At 48.7% G+C, this 21,448-nt stretch overlaps 1 protein-coding gene across 1 annotated transcript in view; it reads left to right on the forward strand.

Annotated features, from left to right (window-relative positions):
- The window catches only part of Eipr1 (EARP complex and GARP complex interacting protein 1), a 123,332-nt gene extending 102,648 nt beyond the window's left edge, over positions 1-20,684 (forward strand). The window contains exons 5-9 of the mRNA XM_036170855.1: positions 563-662; positions 13,122-13,258; positions 16,228-16,395; positions 17,923-18,087; positions 20,118-20,684. Coding sequence (XP_036026748.1) covers positions 563-662; positions 13,122-13,258; positions 16,228-16,395; positions 17,923-18,087; positions 20,118-20,292 — 745 coding nt within the window. The 3' untranslated portion in view covers positions 20,293-20,684. The remainder of the gene's footprint in view (positions 1-562; positions 663-13,121; positions 13,259-16,227; positions 16,396-17,922; positions 18,088-20,117) is intronic.
- Positions 20,685-21,448: the final 764 nt, after the last annotated feature.

Below are 21,448 nucleotides of genomic sequence, written 5' to 3' on the forward strand. Positions count from 1 at the left end.
TGCCCAAGACAAGGCATCACATGTGAAATCTTTTCTCCCCGTGCTTCTCCAGCTGCCCATTCCTTGTGGCCAGCTGTTTGTTCCTTAGCTGCTAGTGGGCTGTGTAGTATGAGTACCTGCGTTAGCGTGGGGTGCACTTGTGACTCATAACCTGGGACACCAACACCTGGCTACTGGCTGGTTTAGTTCTTGGTGAGATTTGTTTTCCTGGCTTACATGGCTGCCTTCTTACTGTCCTCACATGGCAGAGAGATACAGGGCTGCAAACTCTCTGCTGTCTCCTCAGGGACTCAGGCCCCATCCAGAGAGCCTACCCCACGATCTTCTCCCACCCAATGTGTCCATCATGCTGGGGGTCACAGCTTTGACATATGACTTTGGGGGCACAGAGACAATACTAGTGTCTCTGACATAGGTTATTAGATGCCAGTGTTAATAAACACTAGAGGCTTTGGCCCAGGAAAGAGCTTGCTGAAGTGTGAAGGGCATGTATAAAAGCTGTGGCTACGTGCTCGGGGGTCCCCATTGCTCATATTAATATTTGGCATTTGTCTTTCTTTAGTGTCGTGTGGGAGCCGATGGGGGATGGGAAGAAGGTCATTTCTCTGGCGGACAGCCACATCCTGCTGTGGGACCTCCAGGCCAGCTCAAGTCAGGCAGTGGTGAGTAAGAAGGACAAAGGTCTCACCGGGTGGTCTTTGGAATTGGACTTTTTGGGTGGAATTCAGAATACACACCTGGTCCACACATTTGGAATTTGGAAATTAATTATCAGATAGGGAGGATGCAGGGACTGAGGCATAAAGCAGAGAACTGAGTGTTAGGCCTTGTGGATACAAATTGAAAGCACTGTGAGGTGGCTTCAGGTCCAAGTGTGCTCTTCTCACAAGACTTCTCTAAAGCCACACTTGCAGAGGGACGCTTACACAGGCTGGACTTCACATTGCTGGCCAGCTTCCCATGTGGATTTTAAAATGAATTCTAGCCTTTCTTAGGAGTCATTTTGTTTCTGGATACTCATTTTAAGTATTTTGCCTTTTGTAGAGTAAAACCATGTGTGTGTTTTTCATGTTTGATTGTTTTAAATCTTTTTTTTTAATTCATATTTACAGGCATGTATACTTTTGTACATTCATTGTGCTTGTTGTCAAAGTATCAGTTGTAGGAAGAAGAAAATTCAGGAACCCTGCACTGAATCCTTATAGTGTCATGTCCCCAGGGCCATGTCGTCACCTTTACAGCATCAGAGCATGGGTTCCTCAGGTGGCAATGTCTTATGTTTCCATGATGCTTACTGAGCTCCTTTCTCTCTTGGTGCCTTACAATATTAATAATGCCCCTAGGCTAAAGAGAAAACATGAGTGATGATGTGTCATTATTCATATGAGGTATGGATGCTAGACTTCTTAAAATTTTAACTGACTTTTTAAAGCCTAAAAACTCTGGTCATACTATCAAGTGAAGTTTGAGTCGGCTCATTTTCCTAGAGCATTGATATTATTTAAAGGAAAAAAGTCATCATTTTAAAAAGATAATTTTTAAAAATCACCACATTCTATATGATAATTCACAGGAGTTTTTAAGGTAAAAGGTCAAGCAGGAGATGTAGTGCCTTGGCTAGCCTGTGGACATTTTCAGAGTGGGGAACACACTCATGATCTCCACCTTAGGAGATATGGGGGAGGACTGGGCTGTAGTCAGCCAGCCCTCCAGTTCTTCCTTCAGCTGTATCTTAGTTGTCAAAGCTTTCCGAAAGAAAGGAAATACTCCTCCCCTGCACATCAGGCAGGCTTTGCCATGACCCTGGGGAAGAGCTAGCATAGCCTCCCAAGCACTCTTGGTGTCCCTGAACTGGGACTGTGCCCAGCAGAGGTCTGGGGCACACAGTGTTCAGGAGGCCCTACTTGCCCTTGGCTGTCTTATGCTGTGGTCAGATGGTGAACATGTCTTCACACCCCAAGTCAGTGCTAAAGCATTTCATGGCGGGGTGATTAATCTGTAACTTATTTTCTGCAGAGACCAATTTAGTTTTCTCTCCCCCTTTTTTATCTGCTGTCAGCAGTTCTGTCAATATCCCTTTGTGACCCAGTGCCGTGGTATTTAATACAGAAACCTTCCCATCGATTGCAGCCTCCTCATACTGGCTTCTCTTTTTCTATTGTTTGAGGATATTGCCTTCTGTGGTGAATCTAATCTTATGCTCACTGCATCATTACCTTCTGCAATTAAATTGGAGGTCCTTTGCCATTTATAATCATTAGCTGAACCCTGGGGAGGCCTGGAGTGGGAGGGTCTATGGGGTGTGTGGACAGCGATGAAGGCATGGGTGGCCTGCCTGTTTCCATCTGCTCACTTATCTCCACATCCTACTGCCTTCCCTCTGCGGACATCATTGTCTCTGTCAAGGTGGCACAGCAAAGACCCTGGTGACCCTTCTGCTAGTGTCCACCCTGGGGTCCTCAGCGTGATGGCTCTTACACACAGTAGCTCCCTGGAAGAGACACAGTATCGCCTAAAGTTCTAAATCCGTGTTCACAGGCTTGTTCCCTTTGACGTTTAGGTCTCTTTTCCCAGAACTGTGTAGTTTGGAAATATTTCTCCTACTGTGTCACCTATGTTTTCATCTTTTCGTATGGGCTTGCATAAAGCCCATGTCGTTTTTTTGTTGTTGTTTTGTTTCTCTTCTTGCTTTCTTTTTAAGTGTTTTTTATTTATTCATTGAGAATTTTATACATGTTTTGATCATGTTCACCCACTCCCCCATTCCTCCCAGATCCTCCTCTACCTCCCTACCCACCCAACTCATTTTTAATTAGCATATAAATTATAGCTTTCATTATGGCATTTTTGAAACAAATTTCGTTTTTGTTTTTGTTATTTCTCTTCCTACCACCCTACTATCCCACTACCCCATACTTTCCTACACAAAAGATTTTCATTAAAAAGGGGGAAAAAAGACTTTAAGCAGCACAGGCCTATAATTCCAGCTAATCAGGATGCTGAGGCAGGAGAATTGCAATTTTAAGGCTTTTTTGACTATATAGAGTGTGTTCAAGGTCAGTGAGACACTGTTCAAAATGAAAAGTTAAGAGGGCAGAGCTCTGATGCAGTGGTAGAACACTTCCTAGCAGGCCCTGAATTTGATCTCCAGAATAGCAGAAACCTTTAGGACTAAGTGTGTTTACAGAAAGGAGCTTCTAACTCTGGAGTTGTGGTGCAAGCCCAGTGTCTTCATGTTCTGAATGCCCACCACTCTACATCCAGGGTCCTCTGACAGGTGACCCACTGTAGAACCTATGGCTGCAGTACCCAGATGCTGCCTTGGCATAGGGCAAGGCTAAGGTGAAGGGGTACAGGCAAGGGGATGCCTGTCACCAGGGTGGCACTGCAGGCTTTAGGATGAAGGCCTGTTTCTGCCTGCCTGTCCAAGAATCTTCATCCACATCCCTGAGTTAGAGATCATGACATGTAATAGCAGAGTTGTTAGGACAGAATCTCCCACTGTGACATGGCTAGCATCTGGCACATGCCTGATGACAGATGGGTGGGTGAGTGGGTGTTGGATGGTAGGCCACTGGCTGGAGGCTAGCATGAGAGCTGCCTGCATGGAGAGGTGCACTGGTAGATGCATGGGTACATGGCACATAAATGGTGGATGGTATAAGTATGGGATGCTATAGTACTTGATGTCCAGACTGGATCTGATAATGACCACTAAACTAAGGTGCCAGGAAGAGGTTGTATTTACCTCTTGATTAATGATGTTCCCAGAGTCAACGAGTGATAATCGACAGTCCAGCATGAAAGATGAAGGTGTGTCTGTACTCATCTTGTAAGCCCAGATCCCGAGAGACCGAGACAGGAAGAGCTCAAGTTCAGCGTCATCTTGGGTTACCCAGAGAGTTCCCATCTCAAAAACCAAAAAGAAACAAAGCCCGCTGTGGACGTAGTCTAACTCTGTTGCTGTTGGCCTTACTTTCTTTAAGCTTCCGGTGTTCCTCACAAAATGTCCTGTTCTTGGCCAAAGAATTGATCATAACTAGGATGGTCTCTTCAGAGGTCACTGGTATCTAATTGGTATCACGGGAACAATTGTTGCATTCGGTCCATCCTGGTAAAAATTCGTGAGTTTGCACATGTGGCTTTCTAGGACCAAGATGTTCTGTATTATGAGGGGAAGAGTATGCTTAGCAAAGGCCTACAGAGCCATTTTTGGTATAAACTGAGTATATGGCTGTGATAGGGAATTCTGCCACCTGATGCTGTTACTACCCTGTGTGCATTTTCTATGCAGGAAGACTCCCTTTCCGAGTCCCTCTCCAGACCCTCAAACCAGCTAATTTAATATAATTCAGAGTTCGTCATCCCAGGGAGATGTCTCCGCCATGGTAGTATATAAGTGACACACTGGCCTCTGTGCCCACTGATGTGCAGTGTCACAGTCAAGCTGTGGTTCCCGTACAAGTGTGGCAGGACCCCATCTCTACCTTCTCTCCAGGATCTTGTTTGCATTAGCTTTCTCACTGCTGTGCCACAGCTCCTGTTAGTGGTGATGTAGAAAGAAGACACTTTGCTCAGTTCCAGCCTACTCCGCTGGTGGCAGAGCAGAGCATTCATATCATAGTGGCTAGGAAGCACGGGAAAAACCATGGAATTCAAACAAGGCGCAACCTTAACAGGCACATCCAGGGACTGGGCTCAGAGGTTAAGAGCACTGGCTGCTCTTCCAGAGGACTTGGGTTCAATTCCCAGCACTCATGGTAGCTCACAACTGTTTGTAACTTCAGTTCCTGGGGATCTGGTACTCACACAGACATAAATGCAGGCAAAACACCAATGCACATAAATAAAAAAAATGCACATAAAAAGAGGCACATAACAATGACCTGCTTCCTCCAGCTAGGCCCTACCTCCTAATATTTCCAGACCCTCCCCAAAAATAGCACCAGTAATAGGAACCAAGCATTCAAAATGTGAAACTGAGAGGCCATCTCATTTTTTAAAATATATTTATTTATTAAAATTTTTTCCATTTTGCATACCAACCCCAGTTTCCCCTCCCTCCCCTTCTCCCACCTCCTCACCTCCCTCCCACTCTACCCCATTCACTCCTCAGAGTGGGTAAAGCCTCCCATGGTAGTCAACAAAGTCTGGCATACCAAGTTGAAGGAGAGCCTAGCCCCTCCCCATTGTATCAAGGCTGAGCAAGGTATCCCACCGCAGGGAATGGGCTCCACAAAGCCAGTTCATGCACCTGGGATAAGTCCTGGTCCTGCTGCCAGGGACCCCACAAACAGATCAAGCCACACAACTGTCACCCACATTCAGCAGGCCTAGTTCAGTCCCATGCAGGTTCCCGAGCTGTTAGTCTAGAGTCAGTGTGTAGTTGGAGAGCTTCTCTTCAGGTCCCACTAAGCCCCAGCAGTCCAGTAGCCCACTTATAAAATAAACACACAGACATTTATATTATTTAAACTGCTTGGCCATTAGCTCAGGCCTATCATTGTCTAGCTCTTACTCTTATATTTAGCCCATTTCTATTAATCTATACTTTGCCACGTGGCTCATGGCTTACCAGTACCTTACATCTTTCTTATTATGGCAGCGGCTGGCAGTGTCTCCCTGCTCCAGCCTTCACTTCCCAGAATTCTCTTCTCCTTGTCCTGCCTACCCTATCCTTCCTGCCTGGCTACTGGCCAATCAGCACTTTATTTATTTTAACCAATCAGAGCAATACATTTGACATACAGAACATCCCACAGCATCAGTGAGCTCCAACTAGCACTGGTCAGATGTCTCTGTGAGTTTCCCCATCATGATCTTGGCCCCCCCTTCTTCCTCCTCCTCCTCCTCCTCTTCCTCTTCGTCTTCCTCCTCTTCCTCCTCCTCCTCTTCCTCCTCCTCCTCCTCATTTTTTTTTTTTGAATGCCAAATGCCTTAGGGAGGAGGTCTTAAATACGGGCTTACAGCACAATGGGAGGACCCCTGGATGGCAGAAGTTCGTGTCTGATTTTTTTTTTTTTTAAGCTGAGGATCGAACCCCGGGCCTTGCGCTTGCTAGGCAAGCGCTCTACCACTGAGCTAAGTCCCCAACCCCGCTTCTGATGTTTCACAATCTTGCATCTAAGCTGTTAGCGCCCAATATGCAGGATACACAGACAAGGAGCTTCCCTTAAGCATTCAGGAGGGTGGAATCTCACAGGGAATTAGCATAGGGAGGATATCAAGGTCAAGGACAGCAAGCAAGGCAACAGTTACCCAAAACGGGTGCTATAGAAGTGGGGGACCTGTGGGGCCATCTCATTTTTAAAACATAATGCCCACCCCAAGGTCATGGCCGTCTTATAATGCAAAATGGCTTTAGCCTATCTCTAAGAGTGCCCAGTCTTTACATTTCAAACATTGTTCAGAAGCCCATGTTGATTCAACCAAGGCCACTCCTAGCTGTGTGCCCTATAAAACTCCAAAAACAAGTTATTTACTCCAGTTTACAGTGGCACCAAGTAAACATCTCCACTCCAAAGGGAGGGACAGGAAGACAGTAGTAAAAAAAAAATTGGACCAAAGCAAAACTGGAACTCAGTAGGACAAATATTAAGACCTGTAGTTTCGTGTCTGGATGCGAGGGCCAGAGGACTGGGCAGCCCTGTGCCAGGGTTTCTCTATTGGGATGGCTGTTCAGTGCCTGCTGTTCTCCCTTGTAGATGTCTCATGTTCTCCTCACCCCAGCGTACTGGGATCTTGACCGCTGCTTTGGTTTTCCCTCCTAGTCCCCACCACTCTCTCAGGGCCTTGCTCTCAGCAACACTTCCTTTCCAGGGCTGCACACAGGGATCCTGGCCCTGCCACACACTGCCCAGCCTCCCCAGCTTTCCTTCAAATCTGGGTGAACTGCAGCTCTTATATTCACATCCCTGTAAAATTAGAATCATGTGGATGATGCCAAGGTCTGCTGCCAGCTTGAGTGGCAGCCAGGTCTTCATGGACTGGTAGCAGCCTCTGGATGCCTGGGGTGGGCAGCCTCTGTAAGAAGGAGACCCTGGGATGCTTTGTCTCAAGGGTAAGTCTTTCAGTGGTTTGTTCTTTCATCCCTGTTGGCACGTGGGAGCTGGCCAGTTTGTGAGATGCTCTCTCTAGGTGGTTTCCCTTGTCCCATTGAAAAGCTAGGCCTTTCTAGTAGCTTAAGTCTCCTTGTGGCTGTGTCAGCAAGGTCAGTTTCCAGTATGCTTGTTTCCTAGCAAAAGTACATGTTTTCAGGCCTTTCTGCCACGTTTTAGCTTCTGCTTCTCACTGTAAACCTGGTTAGAAGCAGCCAACAATGGCCATGCCACAGCCTTGAGACTTCTTCCTACAGATTAGTCCATCGTCTTTAAACCCAGGGTCCCCCATTAATTCTATTTCTAGTGTCTACAGACTACATTGCCTTTGCTCTGAACTTATCCCAGGGCCACTCAGAGCTCTACGTTCCATGTGTTGTGTATTGAGTCATGACAAAACTCAAGAAAAATACCATGTGCCAGACAATTGTTGTTTAGTTTTATTTGATCCTTGTACCCAGTCCTACCAGGACTATCTCAACTGTGCACCTAAATTATGTTAGAGGATGCCATGCCTCCTGAGATTTAGCGACCTGCCTAGGGTAACCCTCAGAAGCTAGTAAAATCAGATTACCCCTGGGGTAGAGTTCCTAGCCTGACATTGTTTGTGCATGTGTGTCTGTGTGCGCGCACACTGTAGTCAGCACTTATAGATGGTGTTGCAAGATGGCAGGCAGCATTTCACTGCAAGTTCAAGATGGGGCTTAAAGAGAAAAGGGAGTTGGACAGTCTGATGCAAGGATAAAGAAGACATAGCAGTTTTTCAGCAGCATAAGGTCCTCTGCTCCATACCCATCTATGCTGCCATATCTACATTTCACTGGTATTTGTCATGATGCTGGCAAGACAGCTGCAGCAGTTCCAGCGATCACATCCAGATTCCTGCAGTATCAGCAAAGAGAAAGCTGATCCTCTGTCCAGGTGTCAGACACTATCCCATGTCTTATCTAAACTAGTTACTGGCTTCAGGCAGTCTCAGGCCCAAGACTGGGAAGGGGCTCAGAGTAAGGTGGCCAGAGCTGTCACATAAGCTGCTCCAGCCTTGCCCTTCACACAGCATGCACGGGTCACTTTGTGCCGCCTTACAGTGTAAGCACCACCGCCCTATCTCTTGTTCAAGCAGGCAGGGTAGGGATGCTTGGCTCCTTCTGAAGGGCTTCTATGAGCATCCTACTTGCTCCTGGTTGCTTCCTGGCTCAGTGGCCATGGTGGTAAAAGTACAGCTCTTTGTCTGCAACTCCAGCACTGAGGCTTTTCTGAAATGCTCCCATGTGAGGCTCCAGGAGGACTCGGGTCACCACACTGTGTTCACTGGAAGGTGTTTCCTTTTGTTTTAGTGATATTTCATCTGAAAACATTTGTTAGTTGCCTTTAATCGTCCTTTTTGGACCAGGAAACCCTGAATATTTCTTTTAATGCTGAAAAGCGTGACTGTGTTTGTCATACCCTGTGGATGGAGTTCCTGCTGAGCTGTCTCTGTGTCTCAGGAAACAGAGGTGTGGTGGCCATCCTTGCAGCATATCCATGCCGCCGCCCCGAGTGGGCCATCTCTAAGGTTTATCTTCTTGACTCCTTGCATCGAGAGTCCATACACTAGCTGGTCGTGTGGCCATGCGTGAGTTCCCCACTCCACTTGAGTTAAGGGAGGCTCTGTGGAGTCTTAAGCTTGAGATTCATTTTCATTTTGTCTCCCCTTGACCTCTGAACTTAACTGATACCTCAGCTTAGGACATTTGCTGCTGTCTTGGTGACCACAGCAAGCTGACCACAACATTGCCTGTCTCACACAGTCCACACCAATACATTGTGTTTTACATCCCACTTGAGACCTGAGTATGGCCCAGTGGGTCCTTCACCTGAACTGTCCCTGGACCTGTAGGTTTCTGACTGACAGAAGGCTTGCCTGGGAAGTCTGCTTCCAGGCTCAGTAGCATGGCTTTTGGAGGATGCAGCTCTTGCTGACTGAGCCTCTCCAGGGTGTTTCTCACAGTGTGGTCCCTGGTTAGGGAATGAGTTGCCCAGGCCACAGAGCCCAGGGTCAGACTTTTGACTGTTTTGGCTGTGGCCAGCCACAGGCGTTTTCCATCTCCAGCTCCTAGTGAGGCAGCTCATCTTCCCATAGCTCCGTCTACTGCTCACCTTGAGGACATTCTGCTTGCTTCCTGGCTCAGTGGCCATGGTGGTAAAAGTGCAGCTCTTTGTTTGCAACTCCAGCACTGAGAGGCTTTTCTGAAATGCTCCCATGTGAGGCTCCAGGAGGTCTCGGGTCACCACACTGTGTTCACTGGAAGGTGTTTCCTTTTGTTTTAGTGATATTTGTTTCAGAAATGTGGAACTGCCCACAGGTGAAGTTCAGCATGGGGAAGCAGGTTGTGCTTAGCCCTGCTGACTAGGCTTGTCTCAGAGTCCTCATGGAGTGGGGTGGACATGGTGGGGCTGTGGAGGCTCTGTGAGGTTGTGCTGTCTGAGGTTGGGGTCTTCCTGGCCTAGTACCAGGCATTCTCACATTGGCTTCAACAGTGAGCTTGCTCTGTCCCCTCCTTGAATCTGTATTCTTTTAAAGATGTGACCTGGGGCTGGAGAGATGGCTCAGCGGCTTAGAGCACTAGTTTCCAGAGGACCCAGGTTTGAGTCCCAGCACCCAAAGGAGGGTTCACAACCATCTGTGACTCCAGTCCCAAGGAATTCAAAGCCCTCTTCTGGACTCTGGGGCACCAGGCACACATGTGGTACACAGGCATCCATGTAGGCAAATACTCTTACACATAAAATAAAAATAAATCTTAAAAAACCCGATATGACCTTATACTGTTATTTTCCTGAAGACTTTGACAGCAAATGATTGTGCTTAAAGGGAATTGGCGAGAGCCCAGACTTGAGTAGGCAAAACCAAACGTCCCTGCTTATGGAGCTCAAGTGCCTTAGTACAGTCTCTATCACCGGTGAGTCATCATTGACCAGGACACTAGGTTTTCAGGAGACTGAGTGGCTCTGTGTAAAGGTACTGTGGGGAGAACTTTTCACTCACACTGTGTGTTTGCAGATTTAGACACTGAGCCTAAATTGTCAGCATTATTGCCCGAGACTAGCCATTCTGCATCTTATTGTGGTAATACTAAGTGGGTGTTAATATCATTGTGTGGTTAGAATTCTTTAGAGCTTGATATAGCATTGCTGTTGGCTCTCCCCTTTTGTAACTGTGTTCCATCATGGCTGCCAGCTCTTACCACCATGCCGTCCTGCCACTATTCTCTCCCTCCTGTGCAGCACCATGGCAGCTTCTTCCTCAGACTTCAGTGTGCACTTCACTTGCTTTACAGTGTCTCCTAGTAGCTCAGTCAGGGTCTGAACCTTACTTTCGTGTGCCTTTTTGTCGCTGTTAATTACAATGCTGGGGATAGAACTGGGCCTTGTGCCTGCTAGGCAAGCAGTACTCTGCCACTGAGCCACGTGCCCAGCCCTCCTCATGCCCCTGTGCTAACTGAAAGGAACTAGACCCTGGTAGCAGAACTGAGCTCCCCATTCTGCAAGTATAAAAGGAAAAGCAAGAGATTGGGAACCTGATACAGTGAACTCGAGAGGGCAGAAGACAAAAGTCTCATGAGTGGAGCACCCCTCTTTTGCCTGCCCCCTCTCCCACCCCCTATTCACCCACCTGGTCCCTTTTGGCTGTCCCCGGTTGGCAGCTAGGCTGGGCGATACCCTTCTGGGAGTTGTATGGTGAGTTCTGAAAGTTGGCTTGCACCTGGCGAGTGATGGCCTCCCAGATGCTCTGGCCATCATTCCTAATGGAAGTGGGTGGAGTCCTGGGGTCCCTAGAACTCATCTGCCCTGATCTCCAGCCACCATCCTGACTGATGATCCTGAGATAGCCCAGACTGGGCTCCAATTCCTCTTCCTCTTTCCTACTTTCTTCCTGAGTTGCTGGGTAACCTGACTGTGTTGGAGAGTGTAGGCTTTGGCCTGCAGTGTGACCTTGCCTCCAGCTATTCATTCCTTCCTGGCATCTCACCATACCCATCCCTCCTTTCTGTTACATGCTGCTGTGTGAGCAGACTCCTGTTGTAGTCCTGTCTTATGAGAACTTAGTGGCTCACCATACCTACCTACCCTCACTGCCACATCCTCACTGGGTTCAAGGGGGTGTTGAGCCATACCAAACACATTCCACATCCATCTGTATCTTCTTTCCACTGCTGCTGCTGGCACAGCTGCTCCCATGCCACCTTCAGCACCTAACACGTTTCCCAGGCCTGTCCCACATGATAGCTCCTCCTCCTAATCCCTCCCTCGAGTCCTCAAGGACCTAGGGATTCTCTTCTCTCTGCCCTCATTCTGTCTTCCTGTTCGGGCCTTTTTCTGCATACCTGCCTCGATGTCCTCATGGAACAGGGAGGATGCCTTCTGCATAGAGCAGAAATGGGCTTCAGCTCTTTGAGGGGGTGAAAGGTCAGGCCTGTGGGTCTTCAGAGTTGGGCTCATCCAAGCAGCATGCTGAGGAGTCAGGTAGGAGCATGAGGCTTGCAGAGTGTGTGTGATTTTCTGAGGTATTGAAGTCTTTTTGGGTGGTGACCACTCACTATAGCAGATAGCAGGGCAGAGAGATTTGCATTGTAAGATAGGCTCTGAAGAAGTACTGCTTGTGTATTCCCTGGCTCACAGTCTGCCTGAAGAGGAAAGAGAGTGCTTTCCCTTAAATGCCCAGGGAAGAGGAATAGAAGGTGCATCTTCATAGCCTCTTTTGAGTTGTTGGGCACCCAAGGCCATTTCTATGGACTCTGTGGGACAGGCTGGTCCACCATCTTCTTTCCTTCAAGGACTTCCTATGTCACACCTACCTGTGACCTCTTTTCACACAGGCTTTGCTGGGTGATAGCTTCCCGAGTATCTGGTTTTGAGAGGTAAGAGCTACAGTTGTCATAATGCCCCACCGGATGGGCCTTCACCTCTGTGCACCTGTCTTCTTGTGTCCAGCCAGGACTATTGCAGGGTCTTCACTGTCCAGTCGGCTCTTTCAAAGCAATGTAGAGATCTTTCAACTCTAGCCTCAGAATGCCTCTATTATGATGGCCTCCACTGGTGAGAGGAAGGCCTGAGGGTGGGTTCTCAGTCCCTCCCAGAAGCCCTGGTAACTCTGCCCTTCTGGGCCCTCATGGCTTTGCTTCCTAGTGCTGTGGGTCAGACCCACGTTCCTCTGCTGGTTGGAGGGCACATTAGCACCAGGTCTTACCACAGGATATTGTGCCTCATTAGCAACCCCAGAAGGTCTTCTCTCCCTGGCTTTTCCCAGCTGCTGAGGCCTGGCCAGGCTCCCTGGGTGACTGGCCACACAGCTTCTTCACAGTTTGAAGGTTTAAATGAATTCATCAATAGTGGGTTTGGGCATGTTGGTAAAGTATGAGAGGTGGTGCCCAAGTTAACCAGATGAATAGAGCTTCAAACAGAAAATGGGAAGACCTGCAGGCCTTTGCCAGAAGATCCCAGGCAGGGGGAACATGCAGTGGGCTTCTCTCCCAGGCTTGCAGCCAAGGCCTGTCTTCTCTCAGCACAAAGAGACAGCTTTGTGGGCCTCACCAGACTGGAAATTGAGTGAACCCTGAGAGTAGCCTGTGATCCTCATGATAAAGGGTAAAGAAGCTGTGTATTGGGAACGGCATTTGATTAAGGAACATGTGTCATTCCGGAAGGAGCTGGCCATGGGGACTTGGTTTTTCTCTGTCTCCGGAAAAGCCAGATGTTTGAGTTATTCCATATTGTTCTCTTCAAGTTTGAGCTGATTGTCTCTAATCATACACTTGAAGCAAGCCCTCCATAATAGGGCTATTAATGTGCCTTCTATTTTTTGCTGTGCTCAGTTTTATTTTATTTTATTTTTCCAATAAGGTTCAAATGCTCTTGCCTTTTAAGGGAGGGAAACAAAGACTGAACCTCCTAATTGTCCTAATTATTTCCATAAAATCCTGAGAATCTTGTAAACAGTTCAAATTCTTCTTCTCTCCTTTGAACAATACTCATCATGCCCAGCTGGCCAGCTCAGCAGCTCTGGAAGGAAGGGGACAGCTGAGGTTCACGGCGGGGCGCTGGAGCCCACACCACAACTGTACGCAAGTGGCCACAGCAAGTGACACCACTCTGCGAGGATGGGACACACGGAGCATGAGGTCAGTGATGTGCCCACACTTTGGATCACTGCTTTTGTTCTCCCACCCCTTCCTCTTCTGAAGGAGGTGATTGGAAGCCAGAGGTGCTGGGGACACGTGGCTTGCTGTCTTCATCTCATTTCTGGGGAATGATCTACCCCAAATTAAGCTGGCCGGTCCATTGCAGGGAGCTGTCATGGTGCTGCCGTTGTGATGTCCCTTAGCTCTTCCTGTGTCAGAGGCATGCAGAAGGAGACCGAGGCCAGGGCTTTGTGGTGCCTCGTAAGCCCCGTGCTGACACAGATGCTCCATCTCCGTGATTAGCGCTGCAGGCTGGCACTTTCAGTCCCCAGCCTAAGCCTCCCTTGTGGAGTTGTCTGGCCATTTCTGTGCTTTCAAGAGCCATACCTATTGGGCAATCATATTTTGTCATTTAAGTAATTATACGCAACAACCAGCAGTTCTAATGGAACAAACAAGAGCGATTTTTCTGTTCCAGTTGTGATTTTGATAGGCAGAGGAGTGATGGTGGGATGTCTGTTGCCATGGCAACAGGAGCCTGCACAGGCTTCTTTAAGATGCAGTTTATCCCCTTAGCACACCATCATTTATCACTGAGCTGAAGAGACGGATGTCATGTAATAACGTGAGTTTCTTCCATGGTGGGGGAACACCTTTAATTTTAGTTCTGAGGCCCCTGTGAAAATCCAGGGCTGATAAATAACCGGTAGGCACTCCTCCCCTGTGCATATCTGCACAAAGGAGTGATTTGGCTTCCTGATCAAGCTGGAGGCCGTAGACTCAAACCGTGATGGATATCCCACGCAGCCCACTTCTCTTTGTCCTCTGGGCTTTTCTCCTTGCTGCTCTTTGAAGGATGTGAAGGCAAGAAGCTCAAAGATTGGCTCACACACCAAAATACAAGATGCATACGGCATTGGCTGGCAGCTCCCTACAGTGACCTTGTTGTGCCCAGGTTGTCTCTGTGACAAGGCACCGACTTCCAAAGGCCGCGTCACTGTAACAGCAAGCCTTCACTCCTCCCATTGACTGGTGACTCCTTTGGCAACAGCCTCATTTTTGTCTAGCCAGGCTGCCTGGACTGTTTCTTCTGGCATCTGTTAAAGTTGTGCTGCCAGAATCTGAAGCAAGCCTCAGTCAAGCCCAGTATACCTCCGACTGCCCATGACCTTCAGAATGTTCCACACTTTTGATTTTATAGCTCTGCTTGTTTCACACGCGAGTTCTTAAGGTTTGGAGCATCTTATTTTGGGGGGTAGGGATACCAGGATATTAAAAAAGTGTAGTATATATGAGCCAGCTGAAGTTGTAAAATACCAGGTTGGGGAGAAACTTCCATGGGTAAAAGCACTTGCCCTATGAGCTTGACAACCCAAGTTGTCAAGGACCCACATAAAAGCCAGATGCAGCAACACAAGTGTCTGTAATCCCAGCATACCCTGCTGATAGGGAGTGATGGGAGGCAGCAGCTAGGGAATTTCCAGAAACTCGAGGGCAGATGCCGGTGTACACAGCAGCAAAAAGGCCTTGTTTTAGAACTTACAGTGGAAAGACAGGAAAGATACCTGAAGGTTGTCCTGACCTCCACACATGTGCTCCTGCACCCATGTACATGAATTCACATGTGTACACATCTCACACATGCACAAGTTAATTAATTAAAATGCCATCAGACTGTGAAGTCCAACCTGAGGGGAAGGGAAGGAGCTGAGTGGGTATTTGTTGCAGGGCAGAAGACTGTGATAGGTTCTGCTATATGAAAGGTACTTATGTCTTCCAGGTTGTTCTCCAGCCCCCACTGAAGCCATAGCAAACAAGGAGGCCAGTGCTAGCACTCCAGACTGAGTCCTCTCCGAGGAAGAGGGGGTCATTAAAGTGTGGGTAGGAAGGGACACCACAGGGTTATACTGGGTCCAGCACTAACTGAGACCTGACCCTGTTTTGGGTGCATGGCATCATAATGACCCTATGAGGGGCAGTCAGAGAAACAGGGGTTACAGAATGGGGGGAGGAAAAGAAAGGGGAGAAAAGAGAGAGAGAGAGAGAGGGAGAGGGAGAGAGAGAGAATGAATATGAATATATATACACACATGTACATGCATGCATGTGTATGTACAGTTCATATGTGTGTGAACAATGTGCATGTGTGTTCAGGTGTTTGTGTGTGTGCATTGAGCATGTGCACTCTAAACCACCATATGGGTAGTTTCAAACACCCCCTTCCCACATCTGCTGCCTTGAGAACTAGCAGGGATGCAGACAGACACAGAATATACCCAGCATAGCAAACCCCATCTACATTTTTCTCATAGGTTTTCAACACTTTCCACTTTTCTTTCTCTTTCTACGTATATCTCCAAACAGTAGCATCACACCACTGTCACTGTCCAGCTCTCCTCTTTTCTTTCTCATTCTGGGCTTCAAAGCTGCCAGGGCCCTCATACATCTGGTCCAGCTTCTACATGGCTGTCATCATCTCTCTGGCCACTCCCACTCCCAAGATACCAAATACACTTAAAAAACTTATAAAAAACCTACGACATTCATTTGTTTAGAGTGTTCGTGGGGGCTGGTGGGCATGGCTGTGCTGTGGTGTACCCATGGAAATCAGAGGACATCTTGAGGGAATTGGTTCTCTCATTTCACAGTGTGGATCCCTGGGAGCAAACTGGGGGTCCTGCTTGGTGGCAGGCACCTTTACCCACTGTGCCTCCTCACTGGCCACCACGTCACACACCTACAGCCACTTGTGCAGTTGGTCCAGGGAACTGCACATACACTCCTACCATGAACTACTTCTGCAGAGGGAGGAATGTGGATCCCACCCAGGCTGGGATTCCCTCTGCTTGGCTGCCAACAGGGGCATGAGCAGCCAGCTCTTCCTTCAGTTGGGGGCTTAGTCAGCATCCTGGGAAGGTGAGGTGGTTACCACAGCCCATCCCTCTCTATGTGTTCCATCCTCCCTCCAGCCAGATATACTGCATCGAGAATGCTCATGGGCAGCTGGTACGTGACCTCGACTTCAACCCCAACAAGCAGTATTACCTCGCCAGCTGCGGAGATGACTGCAAGGTGAAGTTCTGGGACACACGGAATGTCACTGAGCCTGTGAAGACCCTGGAGGAGCACTCCCACTGGTACAGAAACTCATTTGCATGCTGCTTTAGGGAAGAGGGGATTATGTAATTTATTTTGCTAATTACTTTACCATTTGGAAAAGCACAAACCAGCTTAGTTTGTGCTGCTGTGAATCATTCAATCAGCCCAGTTTTATTCTTCCTAAAGAAACACTAATTCCAAATGTGAATGTTTGTGATTTATAAGTGTAGGAGAAGAAGAAAAACACCAGATTTGGTTCCTCTTTAAACTGCGCCGGTTCAAGTGTGGAAAAGTAAATGTGCACAGATGTTCACACAGCATTGTTTGCCACGCACGGAACCTGGACGGGACCCAAATGTCCATCAGCAGGGGATTGGTGAGGTAGATTTGGTGACATCCGTGCAGGGGAGATTATGCAGCTGCCAGAAGGAATGGGGCGTATCTGTATGTGTGGATATGGAAGGGCGCCCAAGACCATTCATCCTCTCCAAATATTGTCTGGATATGTGCCATATGCCAAGAGGAAAAGGAGTGAAACGCAGACTAGTATATACGGCATGAAATCATGTTTTTATTCCAACAAAGCCTATATGTGCATGTGTGTATAAGAAATATGTGAGTGTGAAATAGTGTGTATTTGGGATATGTGTCTGTGTGCATGTATGTGTAGGAAATGTGTGGATATGTATGTATGTGTAATATGTGCATGTGTGTGTAGGAAGTATATGAATGTGGATGTTCATGTATGTGTAGGAAATGTGAGTGTGCATGTGTATATGTAGGAAATGTGTGAGTATATGAGTGTACATGTGTAATGTGTATGTGTGTACAGGAGATATGTGAGTGTGTGCATGTATGTGTAAGAAATGGGTATGTATGTGTGTATATTGTATGTGTAAGAGAGCCACTTTCCTGAGGACTCCTCCCAAGGTAAGGAGGCCCCCCTGGGGCTTTTCCTTCCTAAGCTGTGTCTCTGGCTTTGTGAATTCCTCACCAGCAGTGTTGCCCTGTCTTAAAGCCCCAGGGTCCTCCTGTGCAGTTCTGATGAGCTAGATGAACGGCTGTAATTTCTGCAGCCTGAGCTGAAAGCTCAGCTGTCCCCACTATGTTGAGCACAGCTTTGTGTGTAAGGCCTGCTGCGTTCTCCAACCAGGCACTCGAGTCTTCTGCAATCTTAGCTGGATCAGGGGACCAAACTCAGCATGGTGCCTGGCCACTTTGAGGAGGAAGTGGCCCCAGTATCAGACCTGGCGCTTGGGAGATGCACAAGCCCTTGTCTCAGGTCCCAGGCAGCGCATAGCTGCAAAGGCGTGTGGGGCTTCGTTAGATGCTCCAGGTTGTGGCTGATCCAAGTGTTGCTTCAAGGGAGGGGGAATGCTGAGTGACAGGTGCAGGCTGACATTTAGTCTTCTGGTCTTCTTTGTTGGGTTCTAAAAGAATATTTTGCTTTAGCTCCCTCCCAGAAGTCCCTGGCATCAGCAGATGTGGTGTTGATTATATTGCCACACCTAGTGCAGCTCTGTCCAGTGAGGTCACCATTGTTCATCTGCCCATGACCACTGCAGGGTGTGGAGCGTCCGCTACAACCACTCCCACGACCAGCTGGTCCTCACTGGCAGCAGCGACAGCAGAGTCATCCTGTCCAACATGGTGTCTATCTCCTCAGAGCCCTTCGGCCACCTGGTGGATGATGACGACGTCAGTGACCCAGAGGAGCACCATGCTGAGAAGTAAGGGACTCTGGGCAAGAGTGCTGTATGGTTACAGATGACATCTGAGGTCAGGCAATTTCTGCATGTAATAAGAATGATGTTCCCTTCCCTCTGCCATCACACACCACAAATCTGAAGGTCATTAGCTATGAGATAAGGAACAGTGCAGTTATAAGGGGTCTTCCTGCATGGAGTGCCCCTACCTCTGTATTCTCCAGTCTTACTGAATGCCACGTGTCTTATCTGAAAGATTACTGTTATCTCCAGATTTGAACACTGATAACAATGTGAATGACTCTCCTGGGTCTTGTCACTCCCTGTGGAACTATCACAGTGTCCTCAGGATTCTCAGTGGATAGTTCCTAGTGCTGACCATTCCCTTGTAGCTCAGGTCAGTGAGTCAGTCAGTCCCCCTCAGCCCCGAGCTCTGCACAGAAGGTCCAGGTATGTGTGTCCCAGTCACACCATTGCAGTTCAGTGTTTCCTAGGAGTTTCCCATGCTAATTGCACCTGTGACTGGGAGAGGGCTATGGTTGCACCCTCTTCTCCTCAGGGCTCCTGTCTCTGCACACATAGGGTCTGAGGCTGCTGTAATAGCTGGTGTTGCAGAGTTCCTGCCTGGCTGGGCTCTCAGTGTGAGTCAGCATAGGTGCTCTCCCGCTGTGCGAGAAGGCAGCGGGGCGGCACACAGCTTGCTTCGGGAAGCTCACACTGGAGGGAGATGCTCTTGTCCTCTGAAGTGGTTTTACTATGTTCCTATGTGTCAGTGGCTTCCCTTAAGGTATGCCCCAGAAATTTGTGCTCAGATTGCAGAGAAAAGAGGCTCTGGAGTAAAGCCCAACAGGTTGGACAGCTAGAATGTCCAGAGCCCATTGCAGGCCCCTGCACTGGTCTGCGCCCACACATACTCCTTTGTTCACTTAGTGAGGAGACACCGTGTGGCTCATCTGCAGGGTTTGTCCATCCACTGTCACTTCCTGTTGGTGACTGCTGAGCACAGGTGCAGAGCCTCCAGCTGTCCTCCCGGGTGCTGCCGTAGACTTGGCTTCTGCCAAGGAGGCTGTCTCTCACCTCCCCTGTGCCAGGGGAGAAACCGACTTGTTCCCTTAGTCTGCTGAGTGATTAATGTGTGTACTGCCCCCCATGTGGGAAGCATTAAGGAAGCAGGGGAGGGATTGTGGCTGGCAGACTGTCCTGATGCCTTCCTGCCACGTTGATGCCAATGCCACTGAATTCAGGAAGATGGGATTCCCTGTGGAGACTTTTCCTGGTATTTGTCACAAAGAATTCTCTGACCACTGGCAGGCCCACTTGCTGGGAAAGTGGGGGCCTCCTTGGTACCTTAGACTCCAGGTGAAATTCAAGGGTGGGTGGAAGACTTTATGAGCTTTAGATGTCTCCTGGGAAATGGAAGCATTTTGTGCAGGTATTCAGGGCCCCCAGACTGCATTCAATACCCGGCAGTCCTTCTGTGAAATGGGGAGAAAGCTGTGCCCTCTGAGAAGTGGCCCACGCACATGGAGTTTCAGACCTCCTGATGCAGGCCAGCAGGCCCGCTCCTTGGGAATGCATGCCACATGCTCACAGCCTTGAGATTCTCTGTGAGGACTGCTTGGGCTCACATCTAAGGATGTGGGGAGAGGGTGTTGCCTCACCCAGTATGGCTACACAGCTGAACAGAGATCCTGGACAGAGCCTTTTGTAGCCAGAATCCGGCTACTCAGCACAGAGCTAGTCTGGCTGTTCCCAGTGTCCTGGCTCACATGCTGGCAGCTTTGCTGTTCTGCTCTACTAGGCATAGTGTCCTTGTCTGTAGACAGATGATCACCCAGGAACTCATGGTGCCAAGGATGGGGACACAAGGCATTGCTAGACACTCAAGATGTCTATAATCCATAGGTTGTACCCTGTCCCCATAGCTGCCATGAGGGCTCCTGGCCTTCAGCGTGCTGGCCCCACATAGGCTGCATGTTGTTCCTGCCATGTTTTCCTCTGTGAACTCTCACATCCTCTGTGCCTCACTTGGTTCTCTATCTCTTGTGCTGTAGGAGTAAGGAACCCCTGCAGGACAACGTTATCGCCACCTATGAGGAACATGAGGACAGCGTGTATGCTGTGGATTGGGCCTCAGCTGACCCGTGGCTGTTTGCTTCCCTGAGTTACGACGGGAGGCTAGTTATCAACAGAGTCCCCAGGGCACTGAAGTACCACATACTGCTCTAGTGGCCCGTGGCACTGCTGGTTGGTACGTGGCAGGTTCTCACAAATCTGCAGTGTGAGGTAATTCCCTTTGCAGACCGAGGCCTCCATGGGTGAGCCAATGTCGCTCGCTTCTGCAGAAGCTCTAAGGGACTTGTGAGCTGTCAGCACAGTGCACAGCACGGGAGGGAGCCATGCTGGACATCCCTCCAGCATGCTGGAGCGCTGCATGGAGTGTGAATTGATGGTAGCCCGCTCTTTACTCGGTGTCCGCTTCCTGTTCCGAGGGTGTTGGGAGTTTAACTTTTCGCAAGTGTGTTTCCACCTTGCTATTCTCATGAGATTACAGACTGAAATAAAGTGCATGAGGATGCACACAGCCTCCTTTCAGGCTCTCTGCCTCACTGAGGAAATCACATGGCTCTTTGTTTGTTTTCTCTATCACAACCTGGAAAGAATGAGTACTGTGGACAGGTGTGTCCTCTCCACAGGGCCATCCCTCCCCTGTGGACAGGTGTGTCCTCTCCACAGGGCCAGAGCTCCTGTGGACTATTGACCCCAGGTGTGAAGGATGGGTGCCCAATCTTGAGAGCCTGGGTTGTTGGTGGTTTGCTATAGTGTCTCAGTTAGGGTCATTATTGCTGTGATGAAACACCATAACCTAAAAGCAAGTTGGGGAGGAAAGGGTTGACTTATACTTCCATCACTGGTCATCATTAAAGGAAGTCAGGACAGGAGCTCAAACAGGGCAGGAACCTGGAGGCAGGAACTGATGCAGAGGCCATGGAGGGGTGCTGCATACAGACTTGATCCTCATGGCTTGCTCAGCCTGCTTTCTTATAGAACCCAGGACCACCAGCTCAGGGATGGCTCCACCCTCAGTGGGCTGGGCCCTTCTCCATCAATCACTAATTGAGAAAATCCCCTACAGCTGGATCTTATGGAGGCATTTTCTTAATTGAGGTTCCCCCTTCTTGGATGACTTCAGCTTGTGTCAATTTGACAGAAAACTATCCAGCACATATAATGAAGTCCTTACTCAACCTGTGAGGCATCCTTATGTCCATGTAGAACAAAACTATGGCCGATTAGCTTTTTGCTGTTCTCTGTCATGTCAGAAGTTAGGAGTGGGTAGAGTTACCATGGTCGTCCAGCAGCACCTTCCACCATCAGTTTCCCA

The sequence above is a fragment of the Onychomys torridus genome, chromosome 21 (assembly GCF_903995425.1).
Source record: "Onychomys torridus chromosome 21, mOncTor1.1, whole genome shotgun sequence".
Taxonomy (NCBI): Eukaryota; Metazoa; Chordata; class Mammalia; order Rodentia; family Cricetidae; genus Onychomys; species Onychomys torridus.